The sequence below is a fragment of the Dioscorea cayenensis genome, chromosome 4 (genome assembly GCF_009730915.1).
Source record: "Dioscorea cayenensis subsp. rotundata cultivar TDr96_F1 chromosome 4, TDr96_F1_v2_PseudoChromosome.rev07_lg8_w22 25.fasta, whole genome shotgun sequence".
Classification (NCBI taxonomy): domain Eukaryota; kingdom Viridiplantae; phylum Streptophyta; class Magnoliopsida; order Dioscoreales; family Dioscoreaceae; genus Dioscorea; species Dioscorea cayenensis.
Genome location: NC_052474.1, coordinates 1,684,959 through 1,701,454, shown reverse-complemented (window position 1 = coordinate 1,701,454; position 16,496 = coordinate 1,684,959). Strand labels below are relative to the sequence as shown.

General features: G+C 32.5%; 1 protein-coding gene across 1 annotated transcript; it reads right to left on the bottom strand.

The window, feature by feature from the left end:
- Positions 1–3,909: 3,909 nt before the first annotated feature.
- LOC120258170 lies at positions 3,910–9,060 on the bottom strand. The gene is made up of 8 exons (XM_039265524.1): positions 8,466–9,060; positions 7,702–7,851; positions 6,988–7,079; positions 6,755–6,872; positions 6,582–6,638; positions 5,045–5,718; positions 4,611–4,886; positions 3,910–4,503 (listed from the first exon to the last, which is right to left on the bottom strand). Exons 1-8 carry the CDS (start codon positions 9,004–9,006, stop codon positions 3,910–3,912), a joined length of 2,502 nt encoding a protein of 833 aa, XP_039121458.1. The 5' UTR covers positions 9,007–9,060.
- Between the last annotated feature and the right edge of the window lie 7,436 nt (positions 9,061–16,496).

Genomic DNA, 16,496 nt, shown 5'->3' with positions numbered 1-16,496 from the left:
ATAATTGAGGTGAGTTTTTCGGATTGCATTCTTTATCTTTCGGTATTAATTGCTTTCCAATGTGAGTTTTTCGGGAAGTGTAAATGAAGAACTAGATGTTGGCAATGTGAAGTTGGCCATTATAATATATAAATCAGGCTTGTTCTCCAATTTTGAAAAGTGAATAAACCACATGCATTAGAAAAGGGAAGAACGATACACCATCAGTCAAACCAAGCCAAATCAAGCGGTCAGACACAAACATCAAACCAAGCGGTCAGACACAAACAAGATACAAACCCACTAGAAGTGGCTTGTTCTCCATTTTCTCCATTTTCATCCATGCATTGCTATCTATATATGAAGAGATATATGCACAGTGGCATAAAGCTGCTGATGTGTGTGAATTTAGAATCAACAACTACAGCTAGCCTTGGGATGCACCAAGTTCTTTGCTTGGAATTGTGGTTTTCAATGTTTTTTCTCTTTAAAAGCCCGTAAATAGAAAAAAAAAATTATTAATTCTATCTTTCTCAAGAAGATACATTGTTTTTTTTTAAGCGTTCATGTACTCTCAAAAATAACATTTATTTATTATCCCTTTGAACAACATGGTTCTTACCTTTAATAATGTTGCAAAATGTAACTTGACATTATTCCCATCATGCATTATTATTTTATTTTATTTTATTTTAAAATGGATAATCACAAATTTATTGAAAAAAAAAATTTCAATAGAACGGATTAATTTTGTTTTATATATATATATATATTTGGTTAAAAAAAGCTACAAACAACTAGAGCAACAAACACCAAAAACTTGAAACAGAAAACTTAAAAGGAAAAGTTTAAAGCAAGGCAAATCTCCATAAGTTACCGGGAAAGATCCCGGCCTTGATGGTAAAGCGACAATTCCGGTGAGCTTCGGCCTTGGGCTGCAAGACTAAGCTACCACATTCCATTCTCTAGGAATTAGATCCAATGTCCTCAAATAATTGTGTATCTTGTGTATGCCATTTTGAATCCTCCAATTACACGGATCATGATCCTTGTTGCAGGTGTACATGGATCTTTTCGTATATTTAATGCAACAAAAGATCAGCCTAATAAAAAAAAAAACCCTCCACTTATATATTTATAAATTTCTTTCAAATAGCCGATGTTGGACTAATTTTGGATCGGTTACTTATTGCATTGTCTATTTTTATGAATTCTCTCTCACTGTCATATCTTTTCTTGATTCCATTGTGTGGCTTCTTTGGAGGATGCCTCTGCTGCTGTGGGGCACACATTGGTCTTCTTGGTTGGTGATCGTGAGTTCAAGCGTATGTATAAAGCTTTATATATATATATATATATATATATAATATAATATAATATAAGTTTTTTGGTTTGAATAGTTGTTACATAAAAGTAGAGGGTGCAAGCCGCGAGCCGCACGGCTCAACACGGTTTTCGGCTGCGTTGCAGGCCTCTGCCATCGCTGATCCCATGCCGAGGCCATGCCGCTGCCCATGCGGACCCGTCTTGGCTCGAGAACGCGGGCCAGCCCAGCGACTGCCCGCCACACGTTACCGTTCGCGCGCCGGCCCAGACGGCCCGCCAAAATCTACAAGTGCTTCTTCTTCTTCTAGCACTAGTTATTTGCATGAATTAAATCTTTTTAAATAATAATTTTAATGATTTTTAACTTACTACGAAGAAATTAATAAAGCTTTTAATATTTTCTCGTGAGTGGAAACAACAAGAACATAACTATCCCGTCGCTAGCCACCATGGCGCGCGTGATCTACTAACTCCACCGATGCTACGGATGGCGTGAGTCTTGCTTTTAGTGTGGGAAAAAGGGTGCTTGATGATAAGAGGGCCGCATGAACCAAAGCAGATGTAAATGTGCGATATGTCGAAGGATTGGTTAGAAGCGAGAAAGATAGGTTACTAAGAACAACAAATACATGAAGAAGGTAGTGAATCTGAGGAGGGCCTTACACCATCCGAGCGTTCAACTTCAACCCGTGTTGATGAAGAAATAGATTAATCAAATGAAGTTTGAAGTTTGTAATTTTTTAAATTGTTTTCGAAGTTTGTCATTTTCTTAATTGTTTCGAAGTTTGTAATTTTCTAAGTTGTTTTCATAGTTTTTAAATAAATGGCATTTTTCCTATATCTATTTGTAATTTATTTTTAGTTTATCTCTATTTTTTCAATGTAATTTTATTTTCTAATATTATGTTAAATTTTAAAAAATTGTCTTTTTTGTATTCATGTAAATTTAAATTTTTTGCATATTTTTAATTATTTTTTCTATAGTCTTTATGTGTTGTACATTTTTTACAATCAAGAAACTTATATTTTATGATATTTAGATTTTTCTTAAAAATTTCCTTAATTTTTAGTATTTTTAAAGTATTTTATATAATTTTTACAAATTTTACAATATTTTTAAAGAATTTATAATTTAAAATAAAAAGGTGGGCATGACCAGATGACCAATGGCTTGGGTCAGTGCCATGGTCGGGATGACCCTCGATCGTGATTGGGCTGTGCCGTCAGGGCATGATTACAGCGGGTCGGGCGGGCCCGAGCACGTCATGGCTGCTCGGGCCCTGCAAGACTGCCGATCTGGTAATGAGCCCATCTGCAACTCTACATAAAAGCAAGTTGTGGAAGCGGGGAAGAGAAAAGAGAGCTGTCTTCTTATTCATTCATTTTTTTTCTTTCTTTTTTATAAACATTAATTATTTGCCCATGATTTTTTTTTGAATGAAGTAGATAAATCATATATTTATTGAAAAACTCGAATTGCCCATGATTTTCTCTGATATATTGTGTATTTATTTTTTATAATTTTTTTTGCTCATGATAGCACAATCATGAATGTTGGAGGGGTTATTAAAAAAAAAAAAATTGTTGGAGCCATCCTCTCTTCTTGCATTCAATTGGCTAGCTGCCACGGAGGCACTATCGATCCATATTCTCTTTTTGCTCGCTAAATTAAATGGGAAAATCTTGAGTGCCTTGGTTATATAATTTTTTTTTTGAAAAAGATAAATAAACCACTGATTTATTGAAAAGATAAACGATAATACAAAGTGGGAGGTCCTCTCACCATAAGTGAGGGTACAAAATATAATAAATAAAAAGGTGTAAATATCAAAATAGTCCCTTTATTTTGCGTTTTCCATCCTTTTAGTCCCTATAATATAAAATCAGCCCTTTTGGTCCTCGTATTTACACATTTATATCTTTTTGCTCCCTCTAATTGACATATTTACTCTTTTGGTCCTCGTATTTACACATTTTTATCTTTTTTGGTGCCTCCAATTCATCAGCTGGAAGGACCAAAAGGGCAGATTCGTCAATTCAAGGGGCCAAAAAGATAAAAATGTGAAAATACGAGGATCATATTACTTTGATTTTTTTTATATATATTTTTTAAGTTATTCTCGAATTATTTTTATATATATATAAATTGGTGACAAGCACTATTTTATTTTATTTTTTTTCATTGTGTTTGAGAGGTTTCGAACTCGAGACCTATCAAATACAAATAAGGTAGAAAACAATTATGTTATGCCTTGGTTTTTTCCAGAGTTGTTATTCACTTTCAATTTTGGATAGGTTTATAAATTATATATATATATATATATATATATATATTAAAAAGAAATAAATTAAATAAATTAGTAAATATCAAAAACCCACATGTTGATATATAATCCACTCTCAATTCATTGATAAAATCCAAAGAAAAGAAGAGAATAAAAAAAACATATAAAAACAATTAAAACCATGCATGATCCCAAATCCAAGCAGTCCTCGATCATGATCACAAACTTAACACAAAAACAATGGAGTACGTACGTGCATGCATGAATAGCAGCACTTACCTGTGGAGCATCCTCAGGATGAAATCCGAAAAATCGAAGGCTAAAAGCCACCAAAGAACAAAGCAACGGCGCACAAGAATGGGAAACCAGTGAGCTCAAGGACAAGTGGTAGTAAGTCCTTAGCCTTAGGTGTCCCTCCTCCGTAAATACTAAGGTATATGTTGCATGTGAAAGCCACCAGAAGAGTCAACAAGGCAAAGAAGAAGGACACAACTGCCAATATATACTTGGTCGGAAGTGCTTTCCTGAAGGCTTCTGGTCTATAGTTTGACGTCAGCAATGACAAGAAGAGAAGAAGAGAACAAGTCGCAAATGACAACCCCATCACATAGGCATGACTGAACACCTTGAACCCCACTGTCTCATCATTGAAATGGTTCCCTTTAGCACTATTAGTCATGTTGTTGTTAGACGGTCCAGTTCTACTGTCTGAGTCTTTGCCACCGGGAATGTTGAAGCTAGTGGCAAACACCACTGCTGCAAGGAGACCTGAGCATGTCTTCCCTATGTCCATCAGCTGATTCCTTCCACTCTTCATCATCTCGGCATGGTTCTCGTTGAACAGCTCTTGAGCTGTTTTCTCTTCTGCATTTCTGTTGTTTACCATATCCTTTGGGACCAACTTCTTCACCGTCTGTGTACATACAATAACAGAAATCTTATAATATTACCTGAATAAATATAATATGTAAATATATATAAAGCTATATATATATATATATATCTATGTCTCTAACTAACCTCGAACCATATGATCTCTCGCTGCATCTGTAGTGCAAACCCTTCGTCTTTGATGGTTGTTACAGCAGCATAATGCAGGATGGTGTTGTTCATCTCGTCATCTTTGTTCATCTCGTCGTCTGTAACATCCGACAACAACCAAGATGGTAACATCGGATTGGGTCCTTTTATCATCTCAGCTATAATCTTCACAATCTTCACTTGACCGTGTTTAATTGCAACTTGTAGGACATTTTTCCCCTCCAGGTCTTTGAACTGAGCTGATTGCGGGTATACCTTCAAAAAATTTTGTTTTTATTTCTTTTAGAAAAATAGATAATGCATAAATTCATTAAAAATGTGAGGAAAATGAAATATATATGAAGGCTATGAAAATTAACCAAAAGAAGTACTGAGATGTGCAGAACAATATATATATATATATACACACACACCTTCAAAATTTGTTCCACAAAATCATATAGCCCCATCTTGGCACCAACTATGAGAGGTGATTCAGCCCATCTTGTCAGTTGCCTCTTTGCGGGTTCTGGCAAGCTACTTTTGATTTGCTTCGTGAATTCTTTAATCGAATTATTTTGCTCTATTATCGAATTATTTTGCTCTATTATCAAATTCTTTTGCTCCGAAATCAATTTCTTTTGCTCAGAAATCAGATTCATTGCATGCTCTAAAATCAAATCCTTTTCCTTTGGGAGACTACTAGTAGTTCTTTCATTTAGACTATCAGATGAAACCAATTCCTTGTGCGTGTGGAGACTACTAGTAGTTCTTTTATTTGAACCATCCAATGGAGTATTTTGGTTGTCAATTTTTTGCTGTTCTTCTTCTTCTTCTTCTTCCTCTTCATCATCGTCATCATCATCATCATCATCATCAAAGTCATCAAAGTCCTCCTCATCATCAAAGTCCTTATCAATTTCATCATCGTCACCAATTTTTCTCTTAAAAATCATATTTTCAGGCTTCATGTCAGTTTGCTTTTTCTTGAACGTTCCTTTATTGATGAAATCCCAGTACTCCGGATCTCTTGCAAGGTATGCAATAAGCTTCATGGTTTGTACATGGTTTGTCTTTAATATTTCAAGTTCCTCTACACTGTTGAACACTGCCCAATTTCAAAGTAGCTAATCAAGGACATTAGAAACAGTTATATATATAATTAACGAATTTATTAAAAATAATAAAGTTATAGAGCGTTGCAAGTCAGAGTGATCCGAGAGAAGGAAACTGAAATTCAAACTAAAGACCCATATATATATATATATATATATATGTAATGGCCTGGCCCAAGTTACCCCGCATGCTAACATCTACATGGATTTTTTTAAAAGAATAAAAAAACCATTTTCTCAACGAAAGATGCATATGCTAGTTGGCCCATTAAAAAAAAATTATAAATTTCAGAAGGAAAAAAAAAACTGTTAATCTTCCTTTAAAAATCCTTGCATGTTGTCATATAAAAAAATGTTTTTCAATATATTTAAAAAAAATTTATCAATGACACCACATAATTATATATATATATATATATATATTTTAAATAAAGAGGATAAATCACGAATTTATTAAGAAAAAAAGGAGCAGAGAGTACTAAGTACAAACAGAAAATAACCGAACAAGGAAACAATAAAATAAAACTGATATCCTCACCAATTATATATAACTATATAAGACAGTGGAATAAAAGCCTTTAGCCTTTTTATGCAAGGACAAAATAATAAATCCTTATTATACCAATAAGTAGATAATATAGTTCGCTTATTAGTTAAGAAAATATGGTTCGCCACATCAACATCACAAATGACATTGAACAAAATTTTAAATAAACTTGTGGTTTATCTACTTTATTAAAAAAAAAAATTAAATAAACTAAAACCATGACAAATATATTTTATGATAAAAAAATAAATAAGTAATTCATAGATTAGATATGAATTTAATTTTTATGTTTAGAAGATTCAAACTTACATTTTTTCAAAATGAAAATAATAAAGAGCCGCACTCGAGAAGCATCCAGGTAGAGCCCTTCCAACAAAATAAAGATCTTTTAGTATTAAAAATCATAATTTATATACATAGAATTTAAGAAAAAAAAAATAAAAGAATGAACTATGAATAATTAAGCTTGGTTAAGGAATTACCAACAAGCTTCGCTACATAGAAAAAGTACCATATTAGTTGATATTTTTTCACAAATTTTCTTTTGGACATTGCCTCTGATGCTTCAAAAAGTTTGTCGCTTTTAGCATTACTCTCAACCTTCACAATTTATTCATGAAAATGAAATTAAATTTTAAAAATAAAATATTTTAAAATATGAAATAAAATTTAAAATAAAAGTAAAGACATGAGTATCAAAACTTCATTAATTTACCCAATAATGGTGCGAGATGGACTTGCCAAGCTCCTCGTCATCTATATTTTTTTCACGTTGGTTGGATTCATCATGGCTATCCAATGGAATGACTGAAAATGATATATATATATATATATGATAATTATTGATTCAAAATAGCACTTTACATAAAAAAAAATAGAGAAAAAAAAGTAATATATAAAGGTATATATATATATAAATATATATATATATATATATATCGGGAATTTTGCGCGTAGCAATGATCTCATACGTACTTAAATAGTATTTAATAAAAACACTTGTATTATTCAGTTTCATTACAAGTAACTTTTCTTAACATTTTTTTTTTTTTTTAATAAAAGTGGATAAATTTCTTAACATTCTTCAGATATACTTTTCTCATTATATTTTTTTTAAATTTATAATATGTTCTTAGTTCGTAATTAATAATAATAATAATATATATATATATATATAGCATGATGGATCGAGTATAATTATTTATTTATTTTTTTGAAAATGATAATTTGAAATATAATTTATAAATTAATAAAGTTAAAGAATATTATCATACGATTTATTTGAATGATAGTTGGAGAATGAGGGCGTCATTTGCAACAAATAAATTATATGTAAAGAACTTTTTGCTAAATGTTATCATGATAAACATTAAATCACAACTAAAAGAAATTAATTATATATATATATATACATCAAGAGCGTACTCACATGTGTAAAGAAATGATTCCGCCGGCCCCAACTCCAAACTGCTTCGAAACACTTGTGGAATGGTGACTATGAGTTGTAACGGGGTCAGTGCTTTCAAATTTCTAGTATAAATCAAAAATCCAAATTCTTGTGCTATTTCCAGAGCGAGGTCTACAAATAAAAAAAAAGTCATTATTAATGCATAAAAATATTTATTAAATATAAGAATTAATACACAAGGACGCATCATCTAAAGACGTCTGTAGATTTTAAATAATTTGCTTACGCCCCCAAAGGTTTGTTGGATGGTCGTCATCCCTCATTTTTATTTTTTTATCATCTACAGACGTCCGTAGAGAGTGATGATTATATATATATACTAGTTAAAAGTATCAAAATAAATATTTTTTATATGAATCACACAAACAAGAATTTGAGGCCATGACACAAAATGGTTAAGTGTAGCTTTAATTTTCCCTATTCAACTCACTGATGAAGATGTATATTTTGTACCTTCACCTGAAAACACATGGTATCGGTTGCAAACCTGAACTCACAAATAGGGAACCATTATTATTACTATATTCAATGAGACTCAAATTTGAAAATATTTAAATGTCTTACATTTATCTTTCACATTATAGCCAATGCCGCTAAGCTATGAATCTTTTGGCATGGTTATTTCTCTTCAATTATATGTTAATATATTCTTATCAAGTGTGTGTATATATATTTATCAAAAACAAAGTTGAATGAAGGCATGGGTGGCAAAAGCATGCAGATACCTGGATTATTGCCCAATATTGCACAATGAAGAACACTGGCCCCAGTGAGAGTTCTGTGATGGACGCCGTCACGGTTTTGCCGCTTGAGCTTGTGGAAAGTAGCTGCACTACCAAAAAGAGCGGCCTTCAAGAGTGGTGTCTCAAGTTTATTGTTTCTCTCTTCTATCAGAATCGGATTTTTATCGATGAGCGCAGTGGCCACAGACAAACTATCCATGGCCGCTGCCACGTGAAGCGCCGTGTCCCCAACTTCATTCTTGGCCATCAAGTTCCCCGGCTGCATCATTTTGATGAGTTGGAGTGCTAACAGCTCGGTCTTCTTCCCATAGGATATGATTACATTGAGGAGTGGGTCTTTGGAGAGATTTACCCGCGGGACATCATCATCCTTTTTGTCACTACCCTTCATAAATTTTTGTAGGAATGTGAAGTCACCTCTTCGGATTGCATTGTCTATTTCTATGAATTCTCTCAATGTCAGCCGTATTTCCTGCTCGGATTTTGTAGCTGCCTCATTATTGGAGCTGGTGCCGGGGTCCATTGATCTTCTTAATTTGGTTTGTGATCTTACACAGAGTTCAAGTGTATAGGGATTTTTTATATATGTATGTATATATATAAAGAAAAAAGTAAGGTTTTTGTGTTGATATATCACTTAGATCACAAATGATAGTTAAGTATCAGAAGAGAAAAAGAAAAAGGTGGGCTCTCTCTCTCTCTCTCTAATCTTTTTTCTAAACTCTTTTAGTGTACATGTCGTTTAAATTCTTGGCGTACTAAGATGTTTTTAAAAAGTTGAAGAATTTTTTCTTAGCTGTGTGTTGATGGTGCAATTGCAGCGCATTAGTTGAGGGGCTTTGGTTGGTTCTTTTTTTTTTAAAAAAAAAAAATTACACAATATTATTGTACTATTTTATTTACATAGTTGTTTACACAATATTGTACTATTTTATTTACATAGTTGCATATATAAAAGATTTAAATTAATAATATATACACATATAGGGATAAAAAGAAGGTATAATCTACCGAATTAGTCTCTCACTATCTACTCTTCCCTGGACCCTCTCTCTGAGAATGTTCAAGAATGCTCTCCTTACTGAAAATGGATTCTACTTTAGTCTTTTTCTCTCAAAAATGAGCAATTATTGGGCATGTATTTTCAAAAGTAGGGATGACCAGATAGAAAGATTAAGAGTAGAGGGACTAGAATGGGATCATTTTCGAGTGAGAGGATTAGCGGATGGCGATTTTCGAAGTAGAGGGACGAAAAAGAGATAGAAAAGTAGAGGTGACCAATCTGAGTATTATCACATTATGTTATATAGCGCTCAATAATAAAAAGAATTGGTATTCGCTGCCTTTTCTTCTATATAGTTCGGTCAATTACAGGTCCATATTTCTTTACAAAAATTGTGCTATCAATAAATCCCTGATTTATCCAAATATTGTGCTTTGCTTGGCTTATTTGTGTTAGTTAATGAGAAGCTTTGAAGGTGGCATAAATGTAGGCATGATTTGAAATTGTTAATTCTGTGTTTGCCTGTGTTGGGGAATATGTACGTTGTTATTGAGTGCTTTTTTTAAGTGTTTTTTCTCTTTTTTTCTTTTTCTTTTCTTTTTACTTTTCGCATAATCATTTTGGAATATGATTTTCTTTGCTTTAACTTAACTATGTTTTTTTTTCTCATTTGTTGTTTATAATGAATTTACACCTAATTAGATTGCTGCTTTGAAAATTAAGAATTTAAAAATTTCTTTTAAAGTTAATAATAAATCAAAAATAATACAAACATAGACATATTATTTAAAAAAAAAAGTACTGGGTGTCTAAATGACAGTCAAATTTCTCTTATATCTATCACTTGAACATGTATATAAGAAGAGAAAATACAAGGATTACCCAAGAAGATGCAGATATGAATAAAGAGAGCCATTCATTTTTATTTTTCTTTCGCTTTTGCATGGTGTATATTTAAATTCTAAATTAATTAGAAACTTGGTCTGATTAAAAGCAGGGGCAATAGAGTATTGGACACGCAACGAATGGTGTATTATTTATTTTATCATATATTAGTTCTTTTTTAGATCAAGTTGAAGAATTTTGCTTTTGTTGCAAGTGCATATCAGTGAAAGGATTTGAAGGTGGCGTAAATGCAGATCATGAGTTAAGATGAAGTTTTTGATATGGTGACTGAGAAGCGTTATTGGGCGCTTTAAGCAGTGCCTTTTCATGCGGTTGGCAGGAACCAACAACGTGCCGGAAACAATGCACAGAAAGTCTGGATTCCATTTGATTATTTATTTATTATTATTTTTTTAATGAAGGCCACAAGCTAGCACCCCTCTATAAGGGGGGTGTCAAACAAATAGACAGATGCAGTGGTGTATCAATTACATTTAATTATTGTCATAGTTCTTCAACTTAAGCTATTTTGATTCCAAAGCTATAAATAATTAATAGAGAAATACTTAATTAATTTTAATTAGAACCAAAATAGGTAAGAGGTGAAGGTGTTTAAATATTCTATTGCTTATCTCCAATGTGGCAAAATATTACAATTGATTAGGCTGGTTCTGCACTTTCATCAATGCATTACTATATATCAATATTATTCACTCAAAATATGAAGAGATCTATGTGCGAAGTGGCATAGAGGCTTATGTGTAAGAATTTAGATTCAACAGCCTTACACCGCATCAAGTTCTTTGCTAAGAAATGTGCTTTGGGTCCATGTCCTTTCTTTTTCCAAACTTGTTTGCTTGTGTCTCAGGGGACGGGAAAGGTGATTAGATTCTCAATTAGTTTTCTCGTTTTAACTTCACTAATTTGTAGGCTTGATTTAGAGCTTAGTATTCAATTTTATTACAGCTATTGTTGTTAATATAACATTACAACCAACCTTAAAACCTATTTTGTTTTTGTGGTTTTATAGTTAATTTGTATTTATTAATCTTGCTGTGATTTGACAAACTTAAAATTTAAGGACCTAACAACGGCATATGATGATGCCCATGTAATCCTTCACTATAGGGATGGCAACGGGTTGGGTCGGGTGCGGGTATTACCATACCCGTACCGGTACCTGATACCCCACTAATATACCCGAACCCGAACCCGAACCCGACGGGTTTTAAAACCCAAACCCACACCCGCACCCGACGGGTAATCGGGTACCCGCGGGTATACCGCCCCCGCCCCAATATTAAAAAAATTAATAAAAAATATATTATTTTTATAAAAAAAGTAACTTAAAAGTAATTATAATTTTTTATAAAATAAAATAAAATACAATTATTATAAAATTACAAGACCAAACAAAGAGGAAAAATAAAAACCCCTAAATTGTTAAGTTGTAGAACATATTAGTATATATATATATATGTATATATACATATATATATTATATAAATATTTTAGTAATTTTAATTTCGGGTCGGGTACGGGTTCGGGTACGGGTCGGGTATTAGAATTCTCATACCCGCACCCGCACCCGTTTCATACAAGTCGGGTTTTACCCGAACCCGACCCGAAACCCCGTTAAATCGGGTTTTACCCGTCAAACTCGGGTCGGGTCGGGTCGGGTTGGGTCGGGTATGGGTATTATTGCCATCCCTACTTCACTATGATGTGGTAGTTGAGCTATGGAACCGAAAAATGTTACACCAACACTGTAGACAGAGCTAAGGTTAATTAAGCAGTTGTTTGAGGACTTGTGAATAGTGGAAGAATATATTTGTACTATCTCTTATGTGGTTGAGATGTTTATATTCCATCAGTGTATCTCCAGAATGATGTATTTCTACTTTGTGAATAAGAATTTATTTTTCTTTTGGATTATGGAAAATTTACAAGATTGTTTTATTATTTGAGTTATGAAAGCAGAAAATTAGAGTAGTGCAGCAAAAGCGTGTTGTCAAAAGTATACAACTCAATATATGAGAAACCAGGTTGACTAAAGTAATCAGTAGATATATATATATATATATATTTGAAAAAGTGGATAAACCACATTCATTAAAAATAAAATAGTACAGCAAGATAGATTAACCACCATAAGTGGTAATACAAAACAAAGCAAACCCAAACCAGCTGAGGAGCATAGCTCCCCACTATTCCAATAGAGAACCCTAGCCCGTGCTCAGACTTGGGGACTCCTCAGATGTTGTAACCCCCTCCGGATTCCCAACACGAGGTCCCAAAAACTCGAGACTTCTGCGAATGGTTTTCATGGAATCAGCAGATATATGTGATTGTCTTTAAAAATATTCTTAATTATTGTTAAGCAAATTTTGAGTAAGAGAGCAGGGTATCGGAACCACTAAGTGAACTTCTATAGTTTTCGATTCAAAGCTTGCTAAAGGAAACTTTGATAACAAAATTTTTCATAAGGGGTAGGAGTGTAATACCCCGACCTGTTGGAATTTACCTTCATAATAATTAAAGTTACATAAGGGTTGCAAAAGATGGGTCATTTTTGTTTAAAAAGCCCAAATTGAAAACACAAGGACTTATATGTGAGATTTTTGGGCTCATGAGCAAATAAGAGGGTTTGAATTCGGAGACCAAAAAGCCCCGAAAAGTAAGTTAAGCGGGGACCTTTTGAAAATATATATGACCATTGGTGATTTGTTAGAGAATTTTTTATAAGACTTTTCATTGTCAGGGACTAAAAACGAATTTCAGCAAAAAATAAAATAAACAAAAAAGGAGAAAAGTTAGGTCAACCGAAGGGGTTTATCCTACCAATAATAGAGTGAAAAAGGGGGAAAAAATGAATTTGAGGCTTTAAAGTGATAGGTTAGGATATCGTGGAGTTTGCCGGAGTGATTGCATTACTTGATAAGAGTTTTTCTTAATGTATTATATTGTTCATGCAAGGCTTGTGTATGTTTGGATGTGTGTATGTCATGTATGGGTGGTTTATGGGAGAAGGTGATGGGTTGTGACGAAGTATTGTTGGTGATGATAATGATGATGATGTGGTTGATGATGGTTTGAAGTTGAAGAAAAGCATTTGAAATTTGGATGATGGATTCGGTGATGAGGAAGGAGAGTTAAGGATAAGGATGATGCTAATCATGATTACCAAGTGAGAGATTACTTTTGAGTATGTGCCATTGTTGAGCTTGTTTATCATTTGGGAATTTTTTATTAGTCTAACCACCCCATTATAAAACAATCCTTTTTATTTTAGATATGTTTATATATATATATATATATATTAAAATAAAGAATAAGGGGAAAATTACTGTTTACCCCTCAAGAATTTCAAAACTTCTCAAACAGCCCCTGTGAGTTTTGAATACCTCAGACAACCCTTCCTTTATTGCTTCACTTCCTTTTTGCCCCCTACAGGTCACTAGCACTGGTTCCATGTTATGAAAATTCCATCCTTGCCCTTAAAAATTGTGGGAAAACAACCGTCCAATCACATCATGTTAAACCTTTTTACATACATTTTTACATTTTTTTTGGTTTTTTGTTTAAACAAAAATATTTCTGTTTAAATTTATCAAGTTTTTATTTAAAATATTATGTCTATGTTTAAATTTGTCCAGTTTCTGTTTAATAGAAATGATTCTAGTAGGGATTTGGATTCTACGAGCATATCCGTTCCACCTCAGGGCCATTTTGACGGTTTAGTAGGCCTTCCTTACTCGTTAGATCAATTTAAAGTTTTGTCATTGCATGTCGGACAACGTTTTGTAGGCGCTAACCATTTAAAAAACTCACTTCACTACTACGAGTGTGGACAAAATCGTAGATCTTGCAAAAAAACTATCGCCAACTAAGCATAAAGGACAACTTATATTCGCTACATATGTTTGACACAAACTATCGCATATTATTGTACATTTTGCTCGTTATTTATGAAAATCATTTTCATAAATAAATGCAAATTTAAAATGAAACGATGATATTTAAACGTAAAACATAGTTATACAAGTTAATTATTGATTAATTATCACAGCTTTCAGCTTAAAACTTATGTTTTTTTCTCACTATCCTTGTCATATCCCACTGTTCCCATTTAAAAATTATCTGATTTTTATTTTAAACAGAAATGTTTCGTTTAAATTTATCAAGTTTTTGTTTAAAAATATTATGTCTACGTTTAAATTTATCCAGCTTCTATTTAAAGCAGTAAATGATTTTTAGTAGGCATTTGGATTCTCACGAGCGATATGTTCCACCTCGTGGCCATCCCCGACAGCTTTTAGTAGGCCTTTCTTACTCGTTAGATCAATTTAAAGTTTTGTTATTGCATGTCGGACAACGTTTTGTAGGTGCTAACCATTTAAAAAACTCACTTCATTACCACGCTGCGTGGACAAAAATCATAGATCTGCTGAAAACGGCCGCTAACTAAGCATAGAGGACAACTTATATTCGTTACACATGTTTGCCACAAACTATCACATATTATTGTACATTTTGCTCATTATTTATGAAAATCATCTCCATAAATAAACTCAAATTTAAAATGAAACGATGATATTTTAACAGAAACATAGGTAGTTAAACAGAAACATTGATATTTAAACATCAACACTGAAACTTAAACAGAAAAATTGAAACTTAAACAGGATAATCGATAGTTAAAAAGAAACAACAATATTTACATTCAAAATTAAACCTGGTCGTCCTAGGCAAATGTGGATCGAGTCGCACATCACAATGAGATTGCAAAACAATCGAAAAATCTCCTTCAACACAGCATTATCGCTTTTGATCGCGTATACGCACTCAAAATGAAAAACAAAACAAAACCCCTAGCCGAAAAAAATCTCCCTACAAACTACGAAGACCATCCAATAATCACACCATAAAAACCGAAAAATTTCTTTCTAATAGAATACTTTACAAATCAAAACCAAAAAGAAACCCACGGAATATCAAAACAAAAATGAAATCAGCACAACATCTTCAATCGACATCCACCGCCTCAATACCTCTGGATCGCAAACTAATAAAATGTCAAGAGTTGAGCGGGAGTTCTCCTTCGAGGCAGTGGTCCAATCTTACAGAAGATGTCTAGGCAACGACAACTTTGAAAAAAGAAAAGCTGAAGAGATGAAGAGAGAAAAATGAAACCAGTACCAATAATGGTGTTCTCTGGGATTAACCAAGAAAAAAAACTGCTTCCTCTTAAAGAGGAAAAATTATTGCAGCAAAGGGCGTTATGGTCAAACCATGTCTCACTTGCCACAACTTCCCATGTAAGGGATAATTTTGTCCAAAAAATTCAAAACTAACTCCATTACATGCTTGGGGGGTTTCAAATTCATTGTATTTAAAAAGAAGGGGTTTTAAGGGATTTCCAAATTAATGGGGTGTTTTTAGAAATATTATAAACTTAGGGGTTTTTTTTGGCAATTTCCACTTAAAAAATATATGAGCTATCAAAACCCAAATGTTATTATATACAATCCATACTTAATTCATTGATACAATCCAAAGAAAGAAAAAGTGAAAAAAAAAATAAAAAAGAAAAAAAAAACAGAATCCAAATTAAAGCAGTCTTCTGTTAACTATTGAATAGCCTAATGGTATGTCACAGCTTGTGTGTGGATCCCATGTGGAAGAAAAATAATTTGCCAAGCAAAACTTTAACAGTTGTATGATCCTATTTTTATAATATCAAAATAAACCAGTTATTTAAATCCAAACTTCAATGATAATTTATACAATATCCAAATAAATGAATAATTTAAATAATTTAAAAAAATATAATTATTGAGAAATTCAATAAACTAAAGAATTTGTGAAAGAAATGAGAAATAAATAAAAATATATAAAAAAATTCAATAAATATTAAATTACAAACTAACTGAATAAATAATGAAAATGCAATTATAAAAAAATAAGTGAACAAATTAAAATGATAATTTATCAAGAGTCGAAAAGTATATACAATATTTGTACATGGTTTATTTACTTGGTATATGCTAAATTTTTAAATTCTTATGTCATATTGAATTCTTCGATAGGTCTTAATATTAAGGAGTAATAATTAGGCTTACCAA